Source organism: Hyperolius riggenbachi, chromosome 4, assembly GCF_040937935.1.
Source record: "Hyperolius riggenbachi isolate aHypRig1 chromosome 4, aHypRig1.pri, whole genome shotgun sequence".
NCBI lineage: Eukaryota > Metazoa > Chordata > Amphibia > Anura > Hyperoliidae > Hyperolius > Hyperolius riggenbachi.
The window spans coordinates 290,828,847-290,855,732 of record NC_090649.1 but is presented as its reverse complement, the minus strand read 5'-3'; the positions used below and the strand labels follow the sequence as shown (position 1 = coordinate 290,855,732).

At 39.1% G+C, this 26,886-nt stretch overlaps 1 protein-coding gene across 50 annotated transcripts in view; it reads left to right on the top strand.

The window, feature by feature from the left end:
• Positions 1–26,886, top strand: part of LOC137503854 (titin homolog) — a 1,065,379-nt gene that overhangs the window by 949,248 nt on the left and 89,245 nt on the right. For 49 of the 50 annotated variants that reach the window (XM_068231415.1, XM_068231409.1, XM_068231432.1 and 46 more), the window contains 12 exons: positions 195–242; positions 4,658–4,702; positions 6,594–6,641; positions 6,839–6,883; positions 7,253–7,303; positions 9,953–10,000; positions 12,716–12,763; positions 13,557–13,601; positions 16,272–16,304; positions 17,112–17,150; positions 19,399–19,446; positions 26,010–26,054. In XM_068231415.1, the coding sequence (XP_068087516.1) occupies positions 195–242; positions 4,658–4,702; positions 6,594–6,641; positions 6,839–6,883; positions 7,253–7,303; positions 9,953–10,000; positions 12,716–12,763; positions 13,557–13,601; positions 16,272–16,304; positions 17,112–17,150; positions 19,399–19,446; positions 26,010–26,054 (543 nt within the window). The remainder of the gene's footprint in view (positions 1–194; positions 243–4,657; positions 4,703–6,593; positions 6,642–6,838; positions 6,884–7,252; positions 7,304–9,952; positions 10,001–12,715; positions 12,764–13,556; positions 13,602–16,271; positions 16,305–17,111; positions 17,151–19,398; positions 19,447–26,009; positions 26,055–26,886) is intronic. The other variant, XM_068231429.1, reaches the window with a different exon arrangement.

Sequence of the window (26,886 nt, the reverse complement as noted above, 5' to 3'; positions counted from 1 at the left end):
GGCTAAAGAAGCCAAACATTTGACCTCCATAGATGCACCCCATCTCTGGATAAAACAGCAAACTGATCATTCAGCATCTTTAAGAGTACTGTAGAATGTTTAAATTACTGGCTTGGAGCTGGTACCTGTTTTATGTTGTTATAATTATAAACAGTAGTATGGAGATGTTCTAACATTTACATTTAACATTACAGAAAAGCCAGAAACGACAGAAGAAAAAGTACCCATAGCACCCAAAAAGGGTAAACTTAACTTATTTATTCTGATTGTTTATATCACATTTGTGGGGTATGAGGAAAAAAAAAAGATTTGGATAATATTTATTCCATTTTAATGTAAACATTATGTCTACCAACTCCAATACCAGTACTCCAGCAGATATCCGAGTTCACTTTATAACAATGTATATTCAATATTGCTTTAAATTAGAATCTTGATCATTCTGTTGAGTAGTAGAGCAGAACAATTTTTAACAAAATCAAATGTAATAGATTTTTTTTAAAATTAAACGATCTTTTTTGTTACTATTTTAAAATAATTAGATTAAGATTATCACGTGGCTGGCTTTACAGTTACCTAGCAAAGTATACCTACATCAGTAAGGAGACAATAGAGAGGTTTGGGAGGGCGAGAGTGCTGTAAGAAAATTCAAATGCATATCAGTGTACCTTAATGCAGCGTTTTTCAACCGGGATGTTTCCTGGTGTGCCGTACAGGTCTGGCCTCTCGCCAGACCTGTTCCTACTGTAGGGCGCAGGAGGGGGGAAGCAGCACTAGAAGGAGGGGCAGTGGAGGCAGCGGTGGGGAGGGGGGAAATATCCCCCCCTCCCTCACCTGGGACCCCTCCTTCTGCCTCTCTCCCCCTCCATTTAGCGGTGGCAAGTGCGGGCTCGGTGGCGGGGAGGCGTGCGGAGAATTACTCACCACTTCCGCGTTCCAAGCGCCGGCAGCGTCATGTCGTCAGATCTCCGCCTACAATGCTGCCCACTGTGCTTCCTGATTAGCGGAAGGCGGAGATCTGTGACGACATGACGCTGCCGGCGCTTGGAACGTGGCATGGTGAGTAATTCTGCGCATGTCTCCTCGCCGCCGAGCCCGCACTTGCCACCGCTAAATGGAGGGGGAGAGAGAGGCAGAAGGAGGGGTCCCAGGTGAGGGAGGGGGGGATATTTCCCCCCTCCCCACCGCTGCCTCCACTACCCCTCCTTCTAGCGCTGCTTCCCCCCTCCTGGGCATCTATACTGGGGGGAACTGTACTAACTATACTGGGGGCAACTAAACTAGCTATACTGGGGGCAACTAAACTAGCTATACTGGGGGCAACTAAACTAGCTATACTGGGGGCAACTAAACTACCTACACTGGGGGCAACTAAACTACCTACATTGGGGGCAACTAAACAAGCTATACTGGGGGCAACTATACTAGCTATACTAGGCACTATACTAGCTATACTGGGCACTTTACTGGCTATACTGGGGCACTACCTACCCATACTGGGCACTATACAGGGGCACTACCTATCCATACTGGGACTATACTAGCTATACTGGGGCACTATACTAGCTATACTGGGGCACTATACTAGGGTAACTATACTAACCATACTGGAGCAACTAAACTCCCTATACTGGGGCAACTATGCTAGCTATGCAGCCGCACCCAAGACCCCCCCCCCCATAGCCTGCTGCGCATGGCACTGTCCACTAGGTCGCGCAAACACCCGCGCGCGCCCCCCCCCGCCCCCCCGCCGTTTCCCGGAGAAAAATATGGTCAGAAAGAGTTCCCCGGGCCGGAAAAGGTTGGGAACCACTGCAATGTCCCTCAGTTTTCAGGGACAACTCAATCCAGCTAAAAGTGCCTTTTCATTGAACCAGCACTTGTCCATACAGTTATAATATATACAAACATGTATCTTCCCTTTGTCCACTGCAACTGGCCAGTTATGGTGGTTACTACGGTCACATTATCATAAACCAAACTGACTGTATCTCTGACCACTTTCTTTGTTTTTCCACTGCCATGAGCTAGCTGCAGACTAGCACAGTAGCAAGCAGATACACAGACAGGAGTCAGTAAATTAATGTTTTTGCATGGGATATGTAATAAAAGAGTAATCATTTAAAGTGTGATAGTGGGAAGTTAAACTGGTTATAATAATAATTAATATGTGCTCAATAAAACTATTTTAGACTATGGTTACACTTGAGAAAAAAAGAACAAATAATGCTCAGTGAAAACAAGAAAACTAAAAACATAGCTTATTTACACTGATCAGCCAAAACGGTAACACTACCTGCCCAATTTTGTATACCACCACATTTTGCTGCTAATAGAACCTGCTGAGCCATAAACTCTGCAAGACTGCAAGATGTCTGAAAGTGCCCCTTGGTATCTGGTACTAAGATGTTAGTAATATATCATTTAAATCTAAAGAAAAACAAAAGTTTGCCTTCTTAAAACAGAAGGTATTTGTGATTATTCAGATTGGAGTGAGCATATGATGTCTCCCACGACGCATCACTGCTGAATATGCAAATCCTCCTTTGTTGTCCCTGGAAGCTAGCCACACCTCCAGAACCACTAGAATGCAACGATGTGTCAGCTTGTTAATTGTACAGAGCCACAGTAATCCAACATGCATACATATTGTTTCAGATTGGTTAATCCCCATCAGTGCATGGCATGGATTAATGTGGCTCTATGTGGAAGGACTTGAAGCACCCAGAGTTACAGATTATCAGGCAAACTCATGGAGAACCAGAACTCCTAGGAGTGTGTAAGTGGCTATAAAGGACCAAATAAGCCCTCTTACTAAGGCCCGGTTCACATTAGCGTTCCCTGTCCGGATCCGTCTGATCGGATCCGGACCATATACTGTACAAACGAAACATACGTTCCGCATAGCAATGCAAAGGCTATGCGCATGTTCACACGCGTCCGTTCCGTACAGTACGGAGCCGGACCGGATCCGGACTCCGGACACTTTTCCAACATGCGCTATTTTTTGGTCAGGCTCATCCGGCCCACGCACCGGGACCGGAGCCTGACTGCACCATCCGGATATAGAAAACCAATGGGAAACCGAAGCACAGAACACACTGGAGACAACACCGGATGTTCTACCCCACTTCCTATGAGGATTTATAGCGGCCATTGCGGATGGAGACACATGGGCCCAGCATGTCTGGAGTGGAGCAGCAGTGACACACGTGCTGGAGCTGTTTTGGCAGTATGTCGGAGGTGGAGGTGAGGCCTACAGCGGAGGACCTGATTCTACAGGTGCACCAAGTGCACCTTCTGCAGTGCAGACCCCAACAAATTTTAAGGTATTTTGTTGTTGTTTTTTTTTTTCCCCCACGGATCCGGATGGCAGCCTGAAGCAGTCCTGATGCAAACGGACCAGATCCGGATTGGATCCGGATCGGAACCGTACGGTTCCAATCTAGATCAGGTCCTGATACGATCCGGATCCGGTCCGTTTGCATGCCAAAACGCAAGTGTGAACGGGGCCTAACATGTTAAGTAAAACAAAAGTTTGCCTTCTCAAAACAGAAAGTACTTGTGATTATTCAGATTGGAGTGAGCATATGATGTCTCCCACGATGCATCATTGCTGAATATGCAAACAATCATTTTGCTATCCTTTAAAGAGGAACTCCAGTGAAAATAATGTAATAAAAAAGTGCTTCACTTTTACCATAATTATGTATAAATGATTTACAATGGGCAAACACTGACTAAAAGCATTCCTCTCCCTGATTTTCATTCTGACATTTATCACATGGGGACATTTTTACTGCTGGCAGGTGATGTAGCTGCTGCTTGATTTTTTTGGCAGTTGGAAACAGCTGTAAACAGCTATTTCCCACAATGCAACGAGGTTCACAGACAGGAAACTGTCAGGAAAATGGTCCTCACAGTCTCCTGTGGGAAGGGCTTCACCACAATATCAGCTATACAGAGCCCCCTAAAGATCCATTTGTGAAAAGGAATAGATTTCTCATGTAAAAGGGGGTATCAACTACTGATTGGGATGAAGTTCAATTCTTGGTCACGGTTTCTCTTTAAATCTAGCAATTTACAAGGTTATGGCTCCATGAATCCGACTTTAATTTCCAGCACATTCCATTGATGATTGATTACATTGTCATCTGAGGGAATCTGAAGGCCAAATGGTTGATGATCAATGTATGTAGAGTGCAAAAATGACTTTCAGGCTGTCTGCATGTGGGGTTGATGTGGATCTGTAAAATGTAAAGCTATAGGCTTGCTAGACACCAGAGGTTCTGGATGCTTGTCTGGCTTTCAGTGGCATAAAGAGATAATTTGCATATTCAGTAGCGGTGCATTGTGGGTAATCACAGATGTTCACTTAAAGTTGAATCATTGTAAATTCCTTCTGTTTTTAGAAGACAAACCAAACTGAGCTTTGCTTTTTAGTAGGATGGCTTTTTGGTCACTTTTAGTCACCTATACTCTCCTTGTGGTTTTGGGTCACCCCAAGCTGCCTGGTTACTGTGTTTTATGGAGTTGGGGATTCATAAGGAGATATCAATATTATAAAGAGTGCCATAGACCTTTCTTTAGGCAAGAATGTTCCCATGCGGCAGCTGTAAAACAGAATGCAGATTGTCATTTGCCATTTCTATTGCAGAAACTCCAGCGATAAAATCAGAAGAACCCAGAGAACCAAAGAAAGGTAACTTAAATAATTTACTTATTGATTAAATATTTACCTGTCTTTTAAATTAGAGGATAGGGAGGAAAGTGAAGACCAATAGTGCTCCCTGTGCATAAAAGCATTGAAAAGCGAGAATCACAATTATTTCAAATAACTCTCACCTACATTGGTGGCTTCCTTCACCTTGCTACAAATCTGGCTAAATGAAATATGGATCTTAATTGTCTTACTCAAATTTGAAAAGATTATATGAAGACAAATAAATACACTACATAGAAAAACTGCTGCATTGGTGTACAATTGTATTTCAATTATAAAAGTATTCAGTGGTCATTAGGATTATTTAAACTATTTTTGTAAATAATTCTCAGTTTAACCACTTTACCCCCAGCGGTACGAATTTCTCCGCCCCTTTTTTCCCTCCTAAAAAACCAGGGACAGAGAAATCTGTACCTTCCGCGCTCCCGCCGCTGTCCGCGCTCCCGCCGCTCGTGCACGCCGTCGCCCGCTCGCCCGGAGATCAATGAACGGGAAAATCCATTCCCGTTCGTTGATCTAAGCCCCCGCAATGATCTGCTGCTTCTTTCAGAAACAGCGAGATCATTGTGATCTTCTCAGCCTCGTACTGCTTCCTGTAAGCGTCCTTCCCGACGCTTACAGGTCGCATGTAAACAAACACTCTGTGGCCATCTTGTGGCCAAATAGTAAACTACACCCTAAAAGCATTTTACATATACAAACATTACATTTACACAATAAATTAACTCATTACCTCCCACACTCCCCAATTTTTATTTATTTTTTGTAATTAAAAAAAAAAATGCAATAAAAAAAAACATAAATAGTTACCTTAGGGACTGAACTTTTTAAATATTTATGTCAAGAGGGTATAACACTGTTACTTTATAAACTGCGGGCTTGTAATTAGGGATGGATGCAAAACTGAAAAAAATGCACCTTTATTTCCAAATAAAATATTGTCGCCAAACATTGTGATAGGGACATAATTTAAATGGTTTTATAACCGGGACAAATGGGTTAATACATTTCATGGGTTTTAATTACAGTAGCATGCATTATTTAAAAACTATAATGGCCGAAAACTGAAAAATAATAATTTTTTCCCACATTTTTTCCTATTTCCCCATTAAAACACATTTAGAATAAAATAATTCTTGGCATAATGTCCCACCTAAAGAAAGCCTAATTGGTGGCAAAAAAAACAAGATATAGTTCATTTCATTGTGATAAGTAATAATAAAGTTATAGACGAATGAATGGAAGGAGCGCTGAAAGGTGAAAATTGCTCTGGTGGTCAGGGGGTAAAACCCCTCAGTGGTGAAGTGGTTAAATGTATTATTGCAGAAAAACCACAGAAGAAAGAAAAAATAATACCTACAGAACCTAAGAAAGGTAAAAACCTGCAGCCTTTAATTTAAATATTTGCATTTTGTTCACTTATCTGTTAAAAGTGCAATTTTTGAGTATTGTATGTGATGCAATGTTGTCTCTAAAATTAAACTAGTGATATCCAGCAATTTATAAGTGGTTTCTTTTCACTTTGTCTTAAAACCTCCTGATATTATGACCTTCCCCTTGATTGTTAAGCAACAATTGCCCATGGAAAAAAATTCATGACAATGAGTGGCCAATGAGTCTGAACTGGGGTGCGGGAGGTGATAGTTCTATACCCTGATTATCAAGAAAAGCCAACATGTATATGTCAGAGTGCTCCAGACATCAGAATTCATACCAAGCTCTAAGATTTAATATGCTCGCCTCTAGGTAACTAAATTTCTCCTGCTTATGGACATTGCTACATCTTGTTTAACTACAAAGTGCTTTAAACTACTTAGTAAAGCTAATAATAATGCAGATATCTTCAAAAAGTATTAATTTTGCATTGCAGAGAAACCAGAAATAAAAGAAGCAAAAGTGCCAACTGAACCCAAAAAAGGTGAATTCATTTTTGATTTTTAAGAAATATACATATCACTTTTTGTGGGGTTGGGTAGACAGGGAGACACGGAGACCTGAAAATGATGCTGAAAAAGAAATCTTTAGATATGTTTTACAAATATGCAATTAGAGAGCTGTTGTAGTGTGTTTATTTTTTTGTGCCCGTTAGTTTATCTTTTTTCTTATCATTTTCAGACATACCTGTAAAAAAACTGGAAGTGCTGATAGAACCAATGAAAGGTACAATGTGAACCACTTTTTTTACACTCACAGCAGCACAGTTTATGTATAAAATATACATATATGACTGATGTAAGAAAAGGTTAACACTGTTACAGATCATATACAAAAAATATTTTTCGTTTGTTATAAATCACTTAGTTAGCAAATCATAAAATTCATCATGATACAGCTTAACTTTCAATCTGCTGTCTGCATCATAGGAAAAAAGCAAGTTATTATTTCTTTGTTAGCTCCATCATAGTCACCCTGTCCACCACTCTACTCCTCATATTTACTAATCTCTCACTGGGATTCATGTGATTTATAACCCTTTGCAATAAAGCATGAAAAGGGAAATTACTGTGATGAAATGATTATATTTCACAGAGACACTGGAGAAGAAACCAGAGACAGTCTCTCCCAAGATCCCCCCAAAAGGTAAATATTTGGCCTTAAATTTACCTTTACAGTTTTTCTTGTGCAGATGGAGAAACAGGCATTGCCTTGTAACTGGTTTAGAGGACAAAGTGCAGCAAGCCAGAAAATGTATCCTTAAAGTGAACCTCCGGACTAAAAATCTACTGAGCAGAACTGAAAAGGCTTGGTGTTTCTTTAACAGTTTCACAGCTTTAGAACTTTGTTTTTCTTACCAAAGCATAATTTTTAGCTGCATTTTTAGCTAAGCTCCACCCATCAAAGAAAAAAATCCCAGGCTTTTTTTCCCTGATGCTGTGCAGGGAAAATGTTTTGTGGTGTATTTTTACACATACCCATGCTGAGTGGGAGAAATATCTCTGTAAATGGACAATTGTGTGTAAAAAAAAATCAAAAAATTGTCATTTACAGAGATATTTCTCCCACCCAGCATGGGTATGTGTAAAAATACACCCCAAAACACATTATACTACTTCTCCTGAGTACGGCAATACCACATGTGTGGCACTTTTTTGCAGCCTAACTGCGCTAAGGGGCCCAAAGTCCAATGAGCACCTTTAGGCTTTACAGGGGTGCTTACAATTTAGCACCCCCCAAAATGCCAGGACAGTAAACACACCCCACAAATGACCCCATTTTGGAAAGTAGACCCTTCAAGGTATTCAGAGAGGAGCATAGTGAGTCCGTGGCAGATTTCATTTTTTTTTTTTGTTGCAAGTTAGAAGAGATGGAAACTTTTTTCCTTTTTTTTTGTCACAAACTTGTGACAAAAAATAAATACTTCTATGAACTCACCATGCCTCTTAGTGAATACTTTGGGATGTCTTCTTTCCAAAATGGGGTCATTTGGGGGGTATTTATACTATCCTGTAATTTTAGCACCTCATGAAACATGAGAGGTGGTCAGAAAAGTCAGTGATGCTCCAAAATGGGAAAATTCACTTTTGGCACCATAGTTTGTAAACGCTATAACTTTTACCCAATCCAATAAATATACACTAATTGTTTTTTTTTTAATCAAAGACATGTAGCAGAATAACTTTCGTGCTCAAATGTATAGGAAATTTTACTTTATTTGAAAAATGTCAGCACAGAAAGTTAAACAAGTCATTTTTTTGACAAAATTCATGTCTTTTTTGATAAATATAATAAAAACTAAAACTCGCAGCAGCAATCAAATAACACCAACATAACGCTGTATTAGTGACAAGAAAAGGAGGTAAAATTCATTTAGGTGGTAGGTTGTATGACTGAGCAATAAACCGTGAAAGCTGCAGTGGTCTGAATGGAGAAAAAGGCTCTGGTCCTTAACCTATTTTGGTTCCTGAGCGTAGAAACTACGTCCAGGAACCATGCGCGCTACCGCGCGCTCCCGCGGCCGATCGCACGCGTGCACGCACACTCCCGGCCGCGGATTCGGTAGCCAGGGAATCTATGTATCGGGCTATGGTGCCCGATCACTGATTCCTCTCCCCCGCTGAAAAAGCGACAGCTTCTCTCGGAAGCTGCACCTTTTCTGGCCGTTCCCTCCCCGATGCGCCACTCTAAGTGTGTGTTACGCTTAGAGTGACGTCATGTAAACAAACTCATGGCCGCCATCTTGTGGCCAAAAAGTAATACTGCAACTGAAAATAAAAATAAATTAAAATGAACGCACATTTACATTATAAATCTATTGTTTACCCCCCACCCTCTCAAAACTACCCAAATAAAATGTTTACTATAAAAAAAAAAAAATTACAATAAAAAAAAACATGTAAATATTTACCTAAGGGTCTTTTTAAATATCAATGTAAAGATGAAATATTTCTATATTTTTTTTATTTTAAACTTGTTAATAGTGATAGATGCAAAATGGAAAAAATGCACCTTTATTTCCAAATAAAATATTGTTGCCATACATTGTGATAGGGACATAATTTTAACGGTGTAATAACCGGGACATATGGGCAAATACAATACGTGAGTTTTAATTATGGAGGCATGTATTATTTTAAAACTATAATGGCTGAAAACTGAGAAATAATGATTTTTTCCATTTTTTTCTTATTCTTCCTGTTAAAATGCATTTACAGTAAAGTGGCTCTTAGCAAAATGTACCCCCCAAAGAAAGCCTAATTGGTGGAAGAAAAAACAAGATATAGATCAGTTCATTGTGATAAGTAGTGATAAAGTTATAGGCTAATGAATGGGAGGTGAACATTTCTCACGTGAAAACCACGGAACCTGAATGGGTTAAGGGGTAGAAAGACTGTGGTCCTCAAGTGCTTAAATGGTGTAATAACCAGGACAAATGGGCAAATAAAATACATAGGTTTTAATTATGGTAGCATGTATTATTTTAAAGCTATAATGGCCGAAAACTGAGAAATAATGAATTCTTTCAAATTTTTTTCTTAATATTTCTGTGAAAATGCATTTAGAAAAAAATAATTTTTAGCAAAATGTACCACCAAAAGAAAGCCTAATTGGTGGCAGGAAAAACAAGTTATAGATCAATTAATTGTGATAATTAGTGATAAAGTTATTGGCAAATAAATGGGAGGTTAAAATTGCTCTGATGCATAAGGTGAAAAATACCCGCGGGCTGAAATGGTTAAATTAAAAATTATTGATATAGATGTTTAAATTATTTATTAATTTTTATTTCAGAGGCACCAGTTAAAAAAGAAGTCAAAGTGCAAATAGAGTCAAAGAAAGGTGAATATATAAATATATAAATTATCTTGACCAAATGATGACATATATAATCCCTGTAGCACATGTTCATTTTTACTGCACTGACTACATCTCTGTCGTGCATTTTACAGTGGAGTCTCAGTTATCTGACAATGACAGGGATCGGCTGATTGTGGATAATGTGCTTTCTGCTTGATTGAGACTCAATGTTACAAATAGGCCTTACTAGTACAGTACTATACCCCACTCTATATACATACCATGAGCTCTATATTAAATGTTAAAATACAGTATTTGAAAGTATATTGACCTTGAGGGAGCCATGGAACCCAGTCTATGAAGTCTACCCCAGTCTAAGCAGCCCAGTCTGAGCACAGCAGAGCCCACAAACATAGGCAGCATGGTGGCGTAGTGGTTAGCACTCTTGCCTTGCAATGCTGGGTTCCCGGTTCGAATCCCTGCCAGATCAACATCTGCAAGGAGTTTGTATGTTCTCCCCATGTCTAGGTGAGATTCTTTCAGCACTCCAGTTTCCTCCCCATCCCAAACACACACAGATAAGTTAATTGGCTTCCCCCAAAGACTATGATACATACACTACACGCTACATACAATACATACATAGACTTATGACTAGGGTAGGGATGCGATTGTGAGCCCCTCTGAGGGACAGTTAGTGACAAGACAATATATACTCTGTACAGCACTGCGTAAGATGTTTGCGCTATATAAGTACTAAAATAAATAAACAAACAGCCTAAGAAGTTGCCCATCACTTTTGTGAGTACTGCTGGGGATTTGTGCTGATTGATTGAGACTGCTGGTTAGTCGAATTTGGATTACCGGTACTCTACTGTATTATGGTACCCCATTCAGGTTAACTGAATGAATCCTTATATAAAGGTATACCAATATTGTAGCAATTTTATAAAACTGAGTTACACTGGGAAAATAGGCAATTAAATATTATTAGTTATTATTATTGATTTATAAAGGACCAACATATAGCTTAAGCAGCTGTGTTAAACAAATATTACTACTCTATTCATCAGTGCAACATTTATAAAATAATCAAGAAGTAACAGCAGTGGATATGCCTCTCATGAATAACTTAGGGGAAAAAAAGGTGGTCTGGGTAGGGAAGCTTTGCCATTTCCCCTTCACATCTCACCTCCCATTATTATAGACCATGTGCATTGCTGAGGAGGCAGAGCTGCACAGTTTTGGGCTCTGAATTCCCTGAGGATTAACAGGTTGCATAAGGAACATGGAGTGGAAACTGCTTGGGCATGGGGGCCCCACACTGTCTATTTTTTCAAATGTGCAAAGTCATTAAAAATTGTTAAATGTTTCACCAGTTTAAGAATGAAGTGTAGGTAAAGCTAATGAGCTGAAAACTGCTACGATACAACCCCCACTGGGTTTAAATACATCTTTTTCTAAGTTTTTTTTCCATGTTCCCACCATTGACCCTGACATACATAGTAAATGTGGTGATGATAGTGAGTTTGGAGGCTCTGCAATTATCTAATTGCTGTTCTTAAATAAGGTCATTTGGCACGACGCATGCAGAACAGAAGCAATGGAATCACTATATGTGCATTATCAGGGAGTGGGAATCCTTAGGTAAAGCAAATACTGGTGCCTGCCTTCTTGGAAAAAAAAGAACGCTATAATGAGCCTTTTGCCTTTATTACGTTTATTGTAGTTTAAACTCGTCATCCTGTCTGTTAAAAAAAAAAAACAAAAAAAAACTGCCTCAAGCAATATTATTTCAACATGTACATGACACGACAAGAGAAATTTGAAAGAATTTGTAAATTATAGTTGAAATTCACATGTATATGGAGTTGTTATGTTAATATCTTAACATATTCCTATATAGAACTCTGAGGTAACAGAGGCTAAGCTTAACAATAGCTATTCTGAGTTTAGTAAATGTAACAGTGAAATATCAGATCTTTGTGTGTCTATTTTAATTCCACAGAGAAAATATGGCACTGGCATCACAATAAGTTTGTAACATATATTGCAACATTGGCCTTTTACCCTATAGCTCCAATGGCAGAAATAATCCGAAGTAGGAAAATGTGGCCACTAGATGGCATTGTTGTCAATAAAATCCAGCACAGTATTATTGTCTTCTGATTAAGGTGACAGCCTGTGTCTGACACTTTTATCACGGGTGCCCACCACCGCTCCACTGGACATCTCCCCCGTCACTCCGTTGCATCAATGGCCAATCATAGGGGCACCACTGCTGGATCTGGTCCAGAACAAAATCTCCCTATGTTTTGAACAAAGTCCAACACTTTAATCCTCTCTAGCTGCACAGACCACCATGTAATAATGACATTTTGATGGCACTTGCACAAGAGGGCAGAACTACGAGATGGTGCTTGCCCCGCCCTCGCTACTGATGCCAAGTCACTTCTTTGCTCTAATGCGAAGAGGTACAGAGCCTTTGGACAGCCATCGCTGATCATTTTCCTGATTACCCACCTCCCACCACCACCCTGGAAAAAAGTAGGTGCTGGGGGAGTGTGGGTGTTCGGGAAAAAGGAATGGAAAGGGTTAACTGTTTATGCCATACATATAACTTGCTACTAAGCTTCTGGTAATAAACAAATGAAAGACATTTTTTTCTGTTTGCATTTCTTCTATTTAAAGACTATAACTTCGATTTAGATTTGTCCTAAAAAGTGCGTTATGTTTTTACTTGTTTTCATGTTCTAGAGGCCCCCATAAAACACCATGAACAGCTGTCTCCAGAAGCTAAGGAAGGTAATCACAGCATTTTTGAAGCTCAGACTGTTGTTGGTGTTTGCAGTTGACTCATGTTTAGAGATAAGATCAAATAATTCAAAAATATGTATACACGAATTAATTAGAATGAATTGCATCTCATTTCTAATCTCTACTAATATTTTGAAAGTTCCCTACAAAATGCATCATACCATTTTACTGAGTAAGAAGAAATAATGAATTTCTCACTTGGTGGATATTCCCTGGTGGTGATCTTCAGCTACATAAAAAAATTGACCACCAAATTAATTTGCTGAACAAGAAACACTCTCACATATTGCTCCTCAAAATGTGAAAGAGACCATTTGCAATACTTCTGCTTTGGTATTTGCAGAGCAGAGACAAAAAAGATCAAAAAGGATCTGCTTCACCAAAGAAGGATAGCACGATTACAGAAGTTATACTTTATGGTGCTGCCAGTCAGATTGTTAAAAATTGTGGTCCAATCTTGTTCCAATTTTAATTACTGATGTGACATCCAATAAGGATCTGGCTGTTTAGAACCTATCTTAAGGACAGAAAAGCTATATACAGTGTAACATAAATAATAATGCCCCAATCTTTGGAGGAAAATACATGCAGGAACCCTCTGCATTTTCATGGACTACCAATTGTCTTCCCCGTTATTCTCAGGGAAATGTCTACTTACCTAGTTATGGTCAACCCAAGTTTTTACTTTGAAAATGTATTGTATAAAACAGCAAATTAAAGATATACTTTGGATACTAAAATAGAAAAAAAAATTGTCTGTTACTGTTCATTTATGTTGCAGAAACGCCAGACAAGAAGGTTAAAGAACCAACAGAACCTAAAAAAGGTATCTGTAATATCACACCCTAAAGCAAAACTTTACTGAACCACTTCACTGCCACCAGTATAAGCTCTTCTCAGTATTGAGTATTTTTTTTTAAATCAAGTAAAAAGGGTGCAAGACTCACCCTTGTATAAAGGGTGCCACCATAAAGATTAATGTAAATGGGCCCCTGATAAAATAATGGGGCCTGGCCCGGGTCACCCGCTATGCAAAGCGCTGCCACAAGCTTTTTTTAGTTGCAGGCCCAGCTTTTTTTTTACCCGTTATAGCTGCAATTTACATTAATCTCACTGCATCAGTAGCCACAAGCGCAGAGCTGACACTGACCTAATAATTAAGGATCCATTCTTTAACCTCTTGAGGACCACAGGCTTACACCCCCTAGTGACCAGGCGATTTTTTCAATTCAGCACTGCGCAGCTTTAACAGTTCCCTGCTCGGTCATACAACTTAGCACCCAAATGAATTTCACTTCCTTTTTGTCTCACAAATTAAGCTTTCTTGTGGTGGCATCTCATTGCTGTGATTTTGTACTGATTTATTAAAAAAAACAACACTTTTTACTTAAAGAGAATCTGTATTGATAAAATCGCACAAAAGTAAACATACCAGTGCATTAGGGGACATCTCCTATTCCCCTCTGTCACAATTTCGCCGCTCCCCGCCACATTAAAAGTGGTTAAAAACAGTTTTTAAAAGTTTGTTTATAAACAAACAAAATGGCCACCAAAACAGGAAGTAGGTTGATGTACAGTATGTCCACACATAGAAAATACATCCATACAAAAGCAGGCTGTATACAGCCTTCCTTTTGAATCTCAAGAGATCATTTGTGTGTTTCTTCCCCCCTGCAGCTATCACCCACTGAATAGTGACAGGCTGTTTCTTCCTGCAGAGTGCAGACAGCTCTACCCGTCTGTTATTCCTCAGTATGTGAAAGCCCAGCCAGCTCAGAGGATGATTTATCCAGCTTGTAAAAGATAATAGAGCAGAGAGAAGCTGCCCTAATTTAAATAACACACAGGCAGTGTGCATAGAGGGGCCTGGAGGGAGGAGATGCATCACAGAACCACAACACTGAAGAACTTGGCAGCCTTCCAGATACAGGGTGACAAGTCCGACAGGGGAAAGATAAGCTGATGTATTACAGAGATGGTGATAGTAGAAAGTGCTGTAGTAAGCCAGAGCACATTAGGATAGGTTTTGGAATTTGTAGAATGGTAGAAAACATGATGAAATTTTTGTTACGGAGTCTCTTTAAAGGAAAGGTCCAGGAAGATTAAAAAGCAAAATTCTACTTACCTGGGGCTTCCTCCAGCCCCTGGCAGCCGACTTGTGCCGTCGCCGCAGCTCCGGTGCTCCCGGTCCCCTCAGGTGCAGATACCAACCTCGCCAGGTCGACATCTACTTGCGCTTTAGCGTGCAGCTCACGGAATCGCACTGACGTCATCCGGACTGTACTGCACTGGTGCAAAACTACTGCACCTGCGCAGTACAGTCCGGATTACATCAGTGTGACTCTGTGAGCCATAAGCTGAAGAGCAGGAGATATTTTTTACCGGAGGGGATCCTGGGCCACCAGCGGGGAGCAGAGCTGCGCCGAGGGCACAGGACGGTTGCCAGGGGCTGGAGGAAGGCCCAGGTAAGTAGATTTTTGTTTTTTTTTAATTTTCCTGGACCTTCCCTTTTAGGCTATCACACTTTTTTGGACTTTAACTTTCATTTAGTTAAACCAACAGAGACAATCTTGGTATCAACCAAGGTAACAAGCTTGAAATAATCCTATAGAACTGAACTGAGGGGCCTGTTAAGAAAAGGTACATTTCACTTTAAGGTCAGGGCATTCATTTAAAGATAGTATCCCTCATTGATCAAGACACTACTGCTCTATGAAGCCCTGCCCGCTAATCTTACATAAAACCAGAAGTCAGGACTAGAAAATAAAAGCCACCAATAAATTATCCAGCAGCTGATTTATTAATACAACCACTGCCTAGTATTAGTGTCTCTGATTCTATTTTTTTGATTGACATAGTTTTGCATACACCTTGAATTTTCTTCATCACCTGGAAAAAGGAAGAAGAAAGTCAAAACCCTTATCTACAGTTGTTATTTGTGAGTTATATAGAACAGTGTTCCCCAACCCTGTCCTCAAGGCCCACCAACACTGCATGTTTTTTTTGGAAATCCCCAGAGGTAGTTAATCAGCTCTGCTGAGACACTAATTACCTCACCTGTGATTGTGTGTGGTTTCCCGCAAAACATGTACTGTTGGTGGGCCTTGAGGACAGGGTTGGGGAACTCAGGACATATATTATAGAAAACACCACCAAAACTCTTCTGTTTTAAAGGAAAGTTGACAATGGTAGCCTCTTTATGATATGGGTATTTTTATGATACATTTTGTATCATAAGGTCTAAAAAAATAACTCAGCTTGCAGAACTTGCTCAATTTTCTTTCTCTGAATCTAGTTGACCAAAATGAGTATAGAGGTTCTGGGTTGAAATACATTTAGTAGATCAACATGCTTCTTGTCTGATGTAGTGGCTTATAGGGTATAGCAAGTCACTGTTTTAGAACTCTTCTACACAAAGGAACCTTGTCCAATCCTTTGCTCTGAAGCAATTATGAAAATGTAAGTTTTATCATTTTCTCATAATTCCTCATTTTAGAAACACCAAGGGAACCTGCAGAAACAAAGAAAGGTAAGAATAGAATCATTAAAATATTAGAGTAAGACATTTTCTATGATATATACATATGGGAATTGCTAGTCTGCCTGTGTATTTGTCTGTCTTTTCTTCTGCCTCTCCTTAAGATGGTCACTAGTTTAGCTTGACTGAGTTCAGCATGTGTATTTAGGGACTTCAGCTTGGCACTTATTTACGCTTGGGTGTTCTGACATATAGAATATTTATTACCAAATTAACTAAGCCCAATAAAAATACATTCAAATATTTACCTTTGTATAATCTGGCAATGGCATTTACATCCTGCTTAGCTGACCATGTCAGTATTACATGCAGAGAACTACAGAGCCCCACAACTCACTGCAAATCAGCTGCCATAAGTCATCAGGCATCCAGCACTGCAAAGCAAGAGTGCTATCCACTATGCCACCATTTTGCCCGTGATTCAGGAAATGTTTGAGGCAACAAGTAAGACTCTTTCCCTGTTTAGAAAGATGCTATTCTAGAACATGCCCCTTCTCATGGGGCTCCATTAAGTAAAAGTGACATATCCTGAGGTGCCCCATCGCAAGCAGCAGGGAGGGAGGAAAAGAGAAGAATTCTAGTCTGGTGTACTGTAATACGAACACAGGCTGCACAAGCAAAATAAAGTAATGTGCAACTTTTTTAGACATCAAACTCACCAATTTACATTTAGTTATGTTACAAAGGGTGGGACAGCTAAGCATTGGAAAAAAAAAATCAAAAACTTGGAGATCCTCTTTAGGGAAAGTTGTGGAATAAAAGAGAAAATTAACTATAAGTCTTTTTGTTCTTTGTTAGAAACGCCAGCAAAAACACCTGTAAAAGAACTAACAGAAAGTAAGTCGACCTTTAATACATAGCTCCCAGCTATCCCTTTTTTCAGAGAGAGACAGTCCTTTTTGGAGTCCAAACCTCTCTATCTCTCTTTCTTCATGATTTTTCCCACATTCAGGACCTATGTAACTATCTATGTAAATATCTGCATGTTCCTGCTGTAACTGTGTTTAATTGATTTATTCCCATCCTTCACATTGATTTATTTATTTTCATTGGTTAATATAAAATAAAAAATTGATGACAGAATGGACCATTGTGGTTTTAATGATAAAACTTCATCTTTTGTTTATTATTTTTTGTTGTACATGACTAGGAGTGTGGGAGGTGAATGATTAGAGGTGCGACACAGATGTGTCTTTAAAGAGGAACTCCAGTGAAAATAATGTAGTAAAAAAAGTGCTTCATTTTTTACCATAATTATGTATAAATGATTTAGTCAGTGTTTGCTCATTGTAAAATCTTTCCTCTCCCCGATTTATATTCTGACATTTATTACATGGTGACATTTTTACTGTGGGCAGGTTATGTAGCTGCTCCTAGCTGTTTTGGCTGTTAGAGACAGCTGTAAACAGCTATTTCCTGTCTGTGAACATTGTTACATTGTGGCAGTTCGGTACTCAGAGCTTCTTGAGGGAGGGGTTTCAGCACAAAATCAGTCATACAGCGCTCCCTGATGGTCTGTTTGTGAAAACCATTATATTTCTCATGTAAAAGGGGGTATCAGCTACTGATTGGGATAAAGTTCAATTCTAGGTTGGAGTTTCTCTTTAAGGTGTCCCTCTTTTTTATCTCAAAAAGTCTATCTTTCACAATCTGTTCTGTAAATGATGTAACCAGCAATGGAAATCCAAGGATTTGTGGAGAAATGTGGGTGTTGCAGATACTCATGTTACATTTTTATATCTTCTTTGGAGATGCTAATTTTCAAGCAAAGTGCTGAACAGATAAAATATTGTAGATGGGAAAAGTTTTAAATGAAAAAAAAAATAATGTAACTCGATTTAAGTCAGTCCATTGGCTCAGATGACTCTACACAGAACAGTCTGATAACACAATTACAAAAAATGCCTTAAAGAGAAACTCCGACCAAGAATTGAACTTTATCCCAATCAGTAGCTGATACCCACTTTTACATGAGAAATATAATGATTTTCACAAACAGACCATCAGGGGGCGCTGTATGACTGATTTTGTGCTGAAACCCCTCCCACAAGAGGCTCTGGTACCGTACGGTACTCTGGGCAAACTGTCACAATGTAACAATGTTCAGACAGGAAATAGCTGTCTGTTAAAGCCAGACCAGCTAGAAACAGCTCCATAATCTGCCCACAGTAACAATGTCACCATGTAATACAAGTCAGAATGTGAATCAGGGAGAGGAAAGATTTTACAATGAGCAAACACTGACTAAATCATTTATACATAATTATTGTAAAAATGAAGCACTTTTTTTATTACATTATTTTCACTGGAGTTCCTCTTTAACTTGCGAGTTATATTCCACTTTAACTTGCCTTCTAGGCTTTCTGGTAAACGCGGATAGATGAATATTCATGCTTATGGGCTATCCTGCTGTAAAAATAGTAACAGTGTAATTCAAGCACCAATTTACTCCTCAAACACACAATTGTGACTAGCTGTTCAGAGGATAATAGAAGATTGATTAAGATACTTTCATTTAATACCAGCTGATACATATTTCATTTAATACCAGCAAGATACATATTTAAAGAGTAACTGTAACCAAAATAACAATATAAATGTATACATTATTTAGTCAGTGTTTGCCCATTGTAAAATGTTTCCTCTCCCGGATTTACTCTATGAAATGTTTCACTGTTGGTGACATCTTTAGTACTGGCAAGTGATCTCTGCACAGTGTTCATTTACCTAGAGCTCTAAAGCCAGTATAAAAATATATCTGGTCTCCCAGAATGCTCTGAGGGGTGGGGGAAGAGTATACAGCAATATACAGTATAGCTATACATAGTGTTTCCAGTGCTGAAACCAGAATATTTAACGTAAAAGTGGGTATCCTGAATAATGTACTGCATTCTACTATATGGAGTTGCAGTTCCTCTTTAAGATACCAAAAACATTAAAAATATACTTTTTGTTATAAACTCACACAACTTGGTTGTATCTACCTATAATTGTGGGGAGTTCAACTTACAGTAAATAGATGACTATAGATTTACTGTCAATATATGTAATGTGTAACAAACATATTTAATATTGTATCTTTTAGAAGCACCGGCGGAGAAACTTGCAAAAGAAATAAAGGAGAAAATAAAATGTAAGATTGAACATATGAATACTAAACATACACTAAACAAAATGTCAATCAGGCATTACTTACCTCAAAACCATCAAATTACATTATTACTTTTAAATATAGCTTAATTTAACCACTTAAGGACCAGGGCTGTTTTGGCTCTCCAGCCCACAGCACAGATCAAAATTGTGGCAGGGCGATCAGACTTCCCCTTTTCTCCCCACTAGGGAGATGTCCTGCTGGGGGGGTCTGATCGCCACCACTCTGTGTGGCCGAGTGGGAGAGGGCTCTTCAAAGCCCCCCTCCGCAGCGATATTCCTCCCTCTCCTTCCCTCCCTCTCCCTCTCACTATGGGCGGCACAGGACGGCGATCCATCCATCCATCATGCCGGCGATCCCCGGTCAGAGGCCAGGATGTAAACACAGGGGATTTCTTCCTCGTGTGTTTACATTTCATGTTCACGGAGACACCCTCCGTCGACTGGCATGGAACGGATTTTCCATGGAAACACCACTTCGACCTGCCGACGCCTATCGGCGTTAGGCGGTTGTTAAGTGGTTGGAATCATTTTGTTACATTTGCCTTAAATGTCTTAAAAAAGGACCCAGATCAAAACTGCAGAGCAAATGGATTACTGATTTTATCTCTGTGGCCATTTGACCCAAGGAAGAAGCAGTACTTAGTTTACACGGCAAATTAGCTATTAACCAATCTGTTCTCTTGCTGCTACTTTGTTATTATATGAAAAGCATTCCGAACCAGGTATTGGGCCTGATGCAAATGTCAGACTCGCCAGCGTTAAACGCTGGTGAGTCCGATAATCAGGCGACAATAAAGTCGCCTGATCCAATTGCATTTAGCCCTAGGCAGGGTGTTAAAAAAACTCGCTTGGGCAATATTATCGTCCAGCAAGTTCATTACACCCTATCCTATTACACTTTGCATGCCTCGACATAAGCATTAGCTTAGACCTGCAAAAAGCAGGCTGTGAACCAATGGGGAGCCCCAGCGGCTGATTCAAAGATGCTTTGCCGGACCTCTGCTATAGAGTAATTACAGTGATTCATACACTGTAATTAAACGTCGGAACTTGCGGCGAGATTCAGCGGCCGGCGGGTGTTAAGCGGCGGTAGGGAAATTGCTTTCAACTATCTTTGCAGCCACGTGAGGCGTTACACAGACTAGCGGCAGCCGGCAGGGAGCTCTGGGGGTCTCCTTATTAACCACTTCCCAACTGAGGGGTTTTACCCCCTGACCACCAGAGCAATTTTCACCTTTCAGCGCTCCTTCCATTCATTCGTCTATAATTTTATCATTACTTATCGCAATGAAATGAACTATATCTTGTTTTTTTCGCCACCAATTAGGCTTTCTTTAGGTGCGACATTATGCCAAGAATAATTTTATTCTAAATGTGTTTTAATGGGAAAATAGGAAAAAATGGGGGAAAAAATTTATTATTTTTCAGTTTTCGGCCTTTATAGTTTTTAAATAATGCATGCTACTGTAATTAAAACCCATTAAATGTATATGCCTATTTATCCCGGTTATAAAACCGTTTAAATTATGTCCCTATCACAATGTTTGCCGCCAATATTTTAGTTGGAAATAAAGGTGCATTTTTTTCAGTTTTGCGTCCATCCCTAATTACAAGCCCATAGTTTATAAAGTAACAGTGTTATACCCTCTTGACATAAATATTTAAAAAGTTCAGTCCCTAAGGTAACTATTTATGTATTTTTTTTGAATTGTAAATTTTTTATTTTTTTTTTAATTACAAAAAAAAAAAAAAAATTGGGGAGTGTGGGAGGTAAGGAGTTAATTTTTTGTGTAAAACAAGTTTATTTGTGTGTAAAAAATGGTTAGGTTGTAGTTTTACTATTTGGCCACAAGATGGCAACATTACCAATTTGTTTCATGCGACCTGCAAGCGTCCTTCCGGACGCTTGCAGGAAGTAGAAAGAGGCTGGGACTTTGTTATTATTTCACAATGATCGCGCTGCTCAGCCGAGCGGCAGCAGATCATTGCGGGGCTGAGATCAACGTACGGGAATGGATTTTCCCGTTCGTTGATCTCTGGGCGAGCGGGCGGCGGCGTGTTTACTAGCGGCGGGCGGCGTGTTTACGAGCGGGAGCGCGGACAGCGGCGGGAGTGCGCAGAGTACGGATTTCTCCGTCCCTAGGGGTGAAAGGATGGAAAAAGGGGCGGAGAAATCCGTACGCGCGGGGGTAAAGTGGTTAAAGGAGACCCCCAGATGCAGCGGGGGAATATTGTGGCGGATGTTCGGCAGGTGTGCGCATGTGTGGGGAGCAAGGCCATGGTGCTGATGGACAGCACCACAGGGTAAAACCTCGCTCCCCATCTCCCATGAGTCCGTGACAAGGGAGCATCGCTCAGGCTTTTGCCTGAGTAATGCTCCCTAATGATTGGCCATTGCACGAGTGAAACTAGCAATAGGATTTGGCGGTAATCCTCGTGCGATGGCAAGGTGATAAGTAGCTCGCATCTGCAAGCTACTTATCACCTTGAATAGTATCAGGCCCATTTAATGTTAAAATAAGACATTAGGGCCCCTATTCAATTCATTTTTTCTCCTTAGTTTTCTTTTTCTCCTAGGTGAAAATTTAGAACCTTGTTAGTAAAATGCATTTTAAGCCACATAGGGCCATATGCAATTACCTTTTCTCCTGAGTTTTCTCCTAGGTGATATTTTCAAACTTGTCAATAAAATGCGTTTTAAACACCCAGCAAACAAACAAATACTTAAAATAATTTTGATAGTAATTTTTCTCCTAATTTGGGGTACTTTTTCCTTTGCAAATTGCTGAAAACTTATTCTAAATTGAAGATTTAAAATGATCTCCTAGGAGAAAAGTCAGGTGAAAAAGTGAATTGCATTTGGGCCCATTGCATTTGGGCCCAAGTTAAAATTTTCTCCTAAGTGATATTTTCAAACTTTTCAATTAAATGCCTTTAAGTCAGCAAGAAAATACTTAAAATAGTTTTTATAGTGCTTTTCCAACAACTTTTTGGTGCTTTTTAATTGTAAATTGCTGAAAAGTTATTCTAAATAGAAGAAGAAAAAATATCTCCTAGGGAAAAATTTAGGAAAGAAAAGCTAAGCACATGGGCCCTGGAAGCACACATTTTGACACTATTGTTGCACCTACTTGTTGGTACTTTTTTAGTTGCAGAGTGCTAAAAAGTTATTTTAACTACTTTGGCCTCCTGGACGTACTAGCTACGCCCAGGAGGCCATGTGCGCGTCTGCGCGCTCCCATGGCCGATCACGCACGTGCATGCACGCTCCTGGCCGCGGATCGTTAGCCCACGAATCAGTGAATCGGGCTATGGTGCCCGATCACTGATTCCTCTCCCCCGCAGAAAAAGCGACAGCTTCTCTCAGAAGCTCCGCTTTTTCTGGCTGTTGCATCCCCCATGCGTCCCTCTAAGCGTATGTTATGCTTAGAGTGACGTCATGTAAACAAACTCATGGCCGCCATCTTGTGGCCAAAAAGTAAAACTACAACTAAAAGTTAAAAAAATAAAACTCAACACACATTTACATTATAAAAGTACTGTTTACATCCCACCCTCCTAAAAAATACCCAAATAAAATTTTTATTATAAAAAAACAAAAAACATTACAATAATAAAAAAACATGTACATATTTACCTAAGGGTCTAAACTTTTTAAATATCAATGTAAAGATGAGATATTCCTATATTTTTTTTTATTTTAAACTTGTAAATAGTGATGAATGCAAAACGGAAAAAATGCACCTTTATTTCCAAAATAAAATATTGTCGCCATACATTGTTATAGGGACATCATTTTAACTGTGTCATAACCGGGACATATGGGCAAATACAATACGTGAGTTTTATGGAGGCATGTATTAATTAAAAACTATAATGGCTGAAAACTGAGAAATAATGATTTTTTTCCGTTTTTTTCTTATTCTTCCTGTTAAAATGCATTTACAGTAAAGTGGCTCTTAGCAAAATGTACCACCCAAAGAAAGCCTAATTGGTGGTGGAAAAAAAAAGATATAGATCAGTTCATTGTGATAAGTAGTGATAAAGTTATAGGCGAATGAATGGGAGGTGAACATTGCTCGGATGCATAAAGTGAAAACGACTGAAGCTGAAGTGGTTAAAGTGAAGATGAAAACGTATCTCCTAGGAGAAAACTTAAGGAGAAAAAGTGAATTGAATAAGGGTCATTAAATATTTTTCAGTTATTTTATCAGAGATGATTAAAAATTATTTCCAAGTACAAAACGTAGAAGAAAAGGTGAATTGCTTATTGGCACAGGGACCATGTTTTGCAAGTTTTTCTCCTGACTTATCTCTCTGAAGTAGTGGTGGCTGGATGGTGTAATGGTTAAGGGCTCTGCCTCCGACATGGGAGACCAGGGTTCGGATCCCGGCTCTGCCTGTTCAGTAAGCCAGCACCTATTCAGTAGGAGACCTTTGGCAAGTCTCCCTAACACTGCTACTGCCTATAGAGCGCGCCCTAGTGGCTGCTGCTCTGGCGCTTTGAGTCTGCCAGGAGAAAAGTGTGATATAAATGTTATTTGTCTTGTCTAGTTACATTTTCAACAACTTTTCAGCACTCTGCAATTGAAAAAATACCAAAACATGGATGAAAAAGTGCTGTCAATATTGTTTTGAGCATGTTATTGCTTAGTGGTGGTATAAAATGCATTTTATTAACAAAATTGTGAATATATCACCTAGAAGAAAACTCAGAAAAAAATGCATTGCATATGGACACTTTTAGGAACAGGCACTTGGCCCTTATTCAATTCACTTTCTTTCCTAAATTTTCTCCAAGGTGATATTTTCATACCTTATGAATGCAGTCTTGCAGTCTTGACAACTTGATAAAGAGCATGGAAGCTCGAAACAGCAGTCTGTCATTGTATTGCTGATTTTAATTCATGTGATCTGTAAAGAAGCTATTATTACATTGGTGGTGCCTGCTCCACTTGAATCCCATATCTTATGAATAAAATACCCTTTAAGGCACCCGAAAGCAAGAGAAAATACTCAAAATACTTTAGGATTTCACCTACTCTTTGGTATCTTTTCAATTGTGCTGAAAAGTTATTTTGAACAGAAGATGAAGATAATCTCCTAGAAGAAAGGTTTGGAGAAAAAGTAAATTGAATAACGGCCAAGTAGTGTACTAATGTACTCTCTGGCCTTTATTCAATTCATTTTTTTCTCCTAAGATTGCTCCTAGAAGATGCTTTTTGATCTTCCTGCCCATATGCAATTCACTTTCTCCTAGGTGATATTTTCATACCTTGTCATAAAATGCCTTTTAATCCACTCGCAAGCAAGAAAATGTTGACAGGTTATTCTTACCAACTTTTGGGTTCTTTTTTAAATATAAAATGCTGCAAAGTTAATTTAAAGAGAAAATTATCTCAGAGGAGATAACTCAGGAGAAAAAAGTTAATTGCATATGGGCCTCTGTTTAATATAACTTTTCAGCACTCTGCAATTAAAAACACACCAAAAAATAGGTGACAAAGTAGATTCAAAGTTATTGCTTGCTGGTGGCCTGAAGGATATTTTATTGACAATGTATAAAAATATCACCTAAGAGAAAACTGAGGAGAAAAGGTGAATTTGCATTGCAAATGTTTAGCACTTTGCAATGGAAAAAGTATCACAAAGTAGGTGAAAAAGTGATTTACAAATTATTTTGAGTATTTGTTTACCTGCTGGTGGTGTACAAGGCATTTTATTTACAAGTTGTGAAAATGGGCCATATGCAATTCACATTTTCAACTGAGTTTTCTCCTAGGAGAAAAAATGTCATATTTGATTTAAAATAACTTTTTAGCATTTTGCAATGGAAAAAAGTATCAATAAGTAGGTATAAAGTACTATCAAAATTATTTTGAGTATTTTTTTGCTTCCTGGTAGTTTAAAAAGCATTTTATTGACAAGTTTTAAAAGGTGAAAAAGTGAATTAAATATGGGCCTCTGTGTTAAAACAAAATCCTGCCAAAACTTATGATTTTTCACAAAACATTTTTGATGTTCAAAGCAAATCTGGCTGCAGTAATTTAGATACTTGCAATTACTGTGGGAAGGTGGTCACTAGCCATTAGCATTCACAATGGTCTTACAGAGCCATTCTACTCTTTTCCCATCAAAACAGTGATGCACTGCATACATCACTTCCAGATTTTAAGCAGACCTGAGCTCTTTAAACTTGGTTGAAATAATATATGTGCACTGTCATTTGAGAAGGTTTAATGAGGCAGCTGGGCTGGGTTAGGAGAGCAGTAGTATCTGAATCACACCAGAAACAAATGTAGCTAACCTTGTTATATTTGACAAAAATGTCATAAGCACTTGATCTGTTGCATGCTTATTTAGGGTCTATGGCTAAAAATATTTAAGGCAGAGGATCAGCAGGATAGCCACGTAACCGCATTGCTTAAAAAGAAATCAATATGGCAGCCTCCTTATCCATCTTACTTCAGGTACCCTTTAAGTCTGAAAGTTATATTAAGCATCAGTTTCACTATACAATGTGGCCTTTCTTTTTATTTGCAGCAGCAGCTCCAGTAAAGCAAGAACAAGATATAAACCAAACAAAAGGTAACTATTAGAATGAATTTGCAATAGAAAGCTGTAAATAAAACTTTTAAATATTGTTAAGATACAAGAATGTAATTTAGAAGCATTTTTTTGTGATCCCAACCACTCATGTGACAGTTAGCTATAGATAGATATAGCATTGCTGGTCGTAATGGAAAAATCTACGCTTACGGATCATTACGCGTAATTTTACGCTATTACGCATTACGCAATTACGGTTACGGCGTAGGAAATTATCTACGGTTCATCACTGTAATTATGCGTTAATTTACGCAGTTACGCGTAAGGATACCGTAATGTAGGCACTTACGCTACGATGTTATGCGTAGTGCCGTAATACCCGTTAATACGTACTTTTTTACGCATACGGACGATCTGTACGCAATAGCCGTCAATGTGATAGCTATGGCGTACACATCATTCATATGCGTCAAAACGTACGCTTATATACTGAAGGGCGGGAGAAGATACTATTGGTTGCTTAGGATGTTGACTGATTGGCTAGTCTTAGAAAAGGGAAGTTTTTATGTTCGTAATTACGCGTAAAATTACGCGTAAGTCTTCGTAAAATTACGCATACCTAGCAATTACGGTAGACAGCGTAATTACGATACCACTTTACTGCTTACGCGTAAATACTTACGCGTAAGACCGTAAGTTACGCGTAGCGCTTACGCGTAAATTTGCATTGAATTACGATGCGTAATTACGCTCATGCGTAGTTTCGGCCTAGCACTGAGATATAGATTGCTAGCTCCATATGCAATTGAAAGCACAATGGCCCTTATCCAATTACCGTAACTTTTTCTCCAGAGTTTTCTCCCAGGAGTTA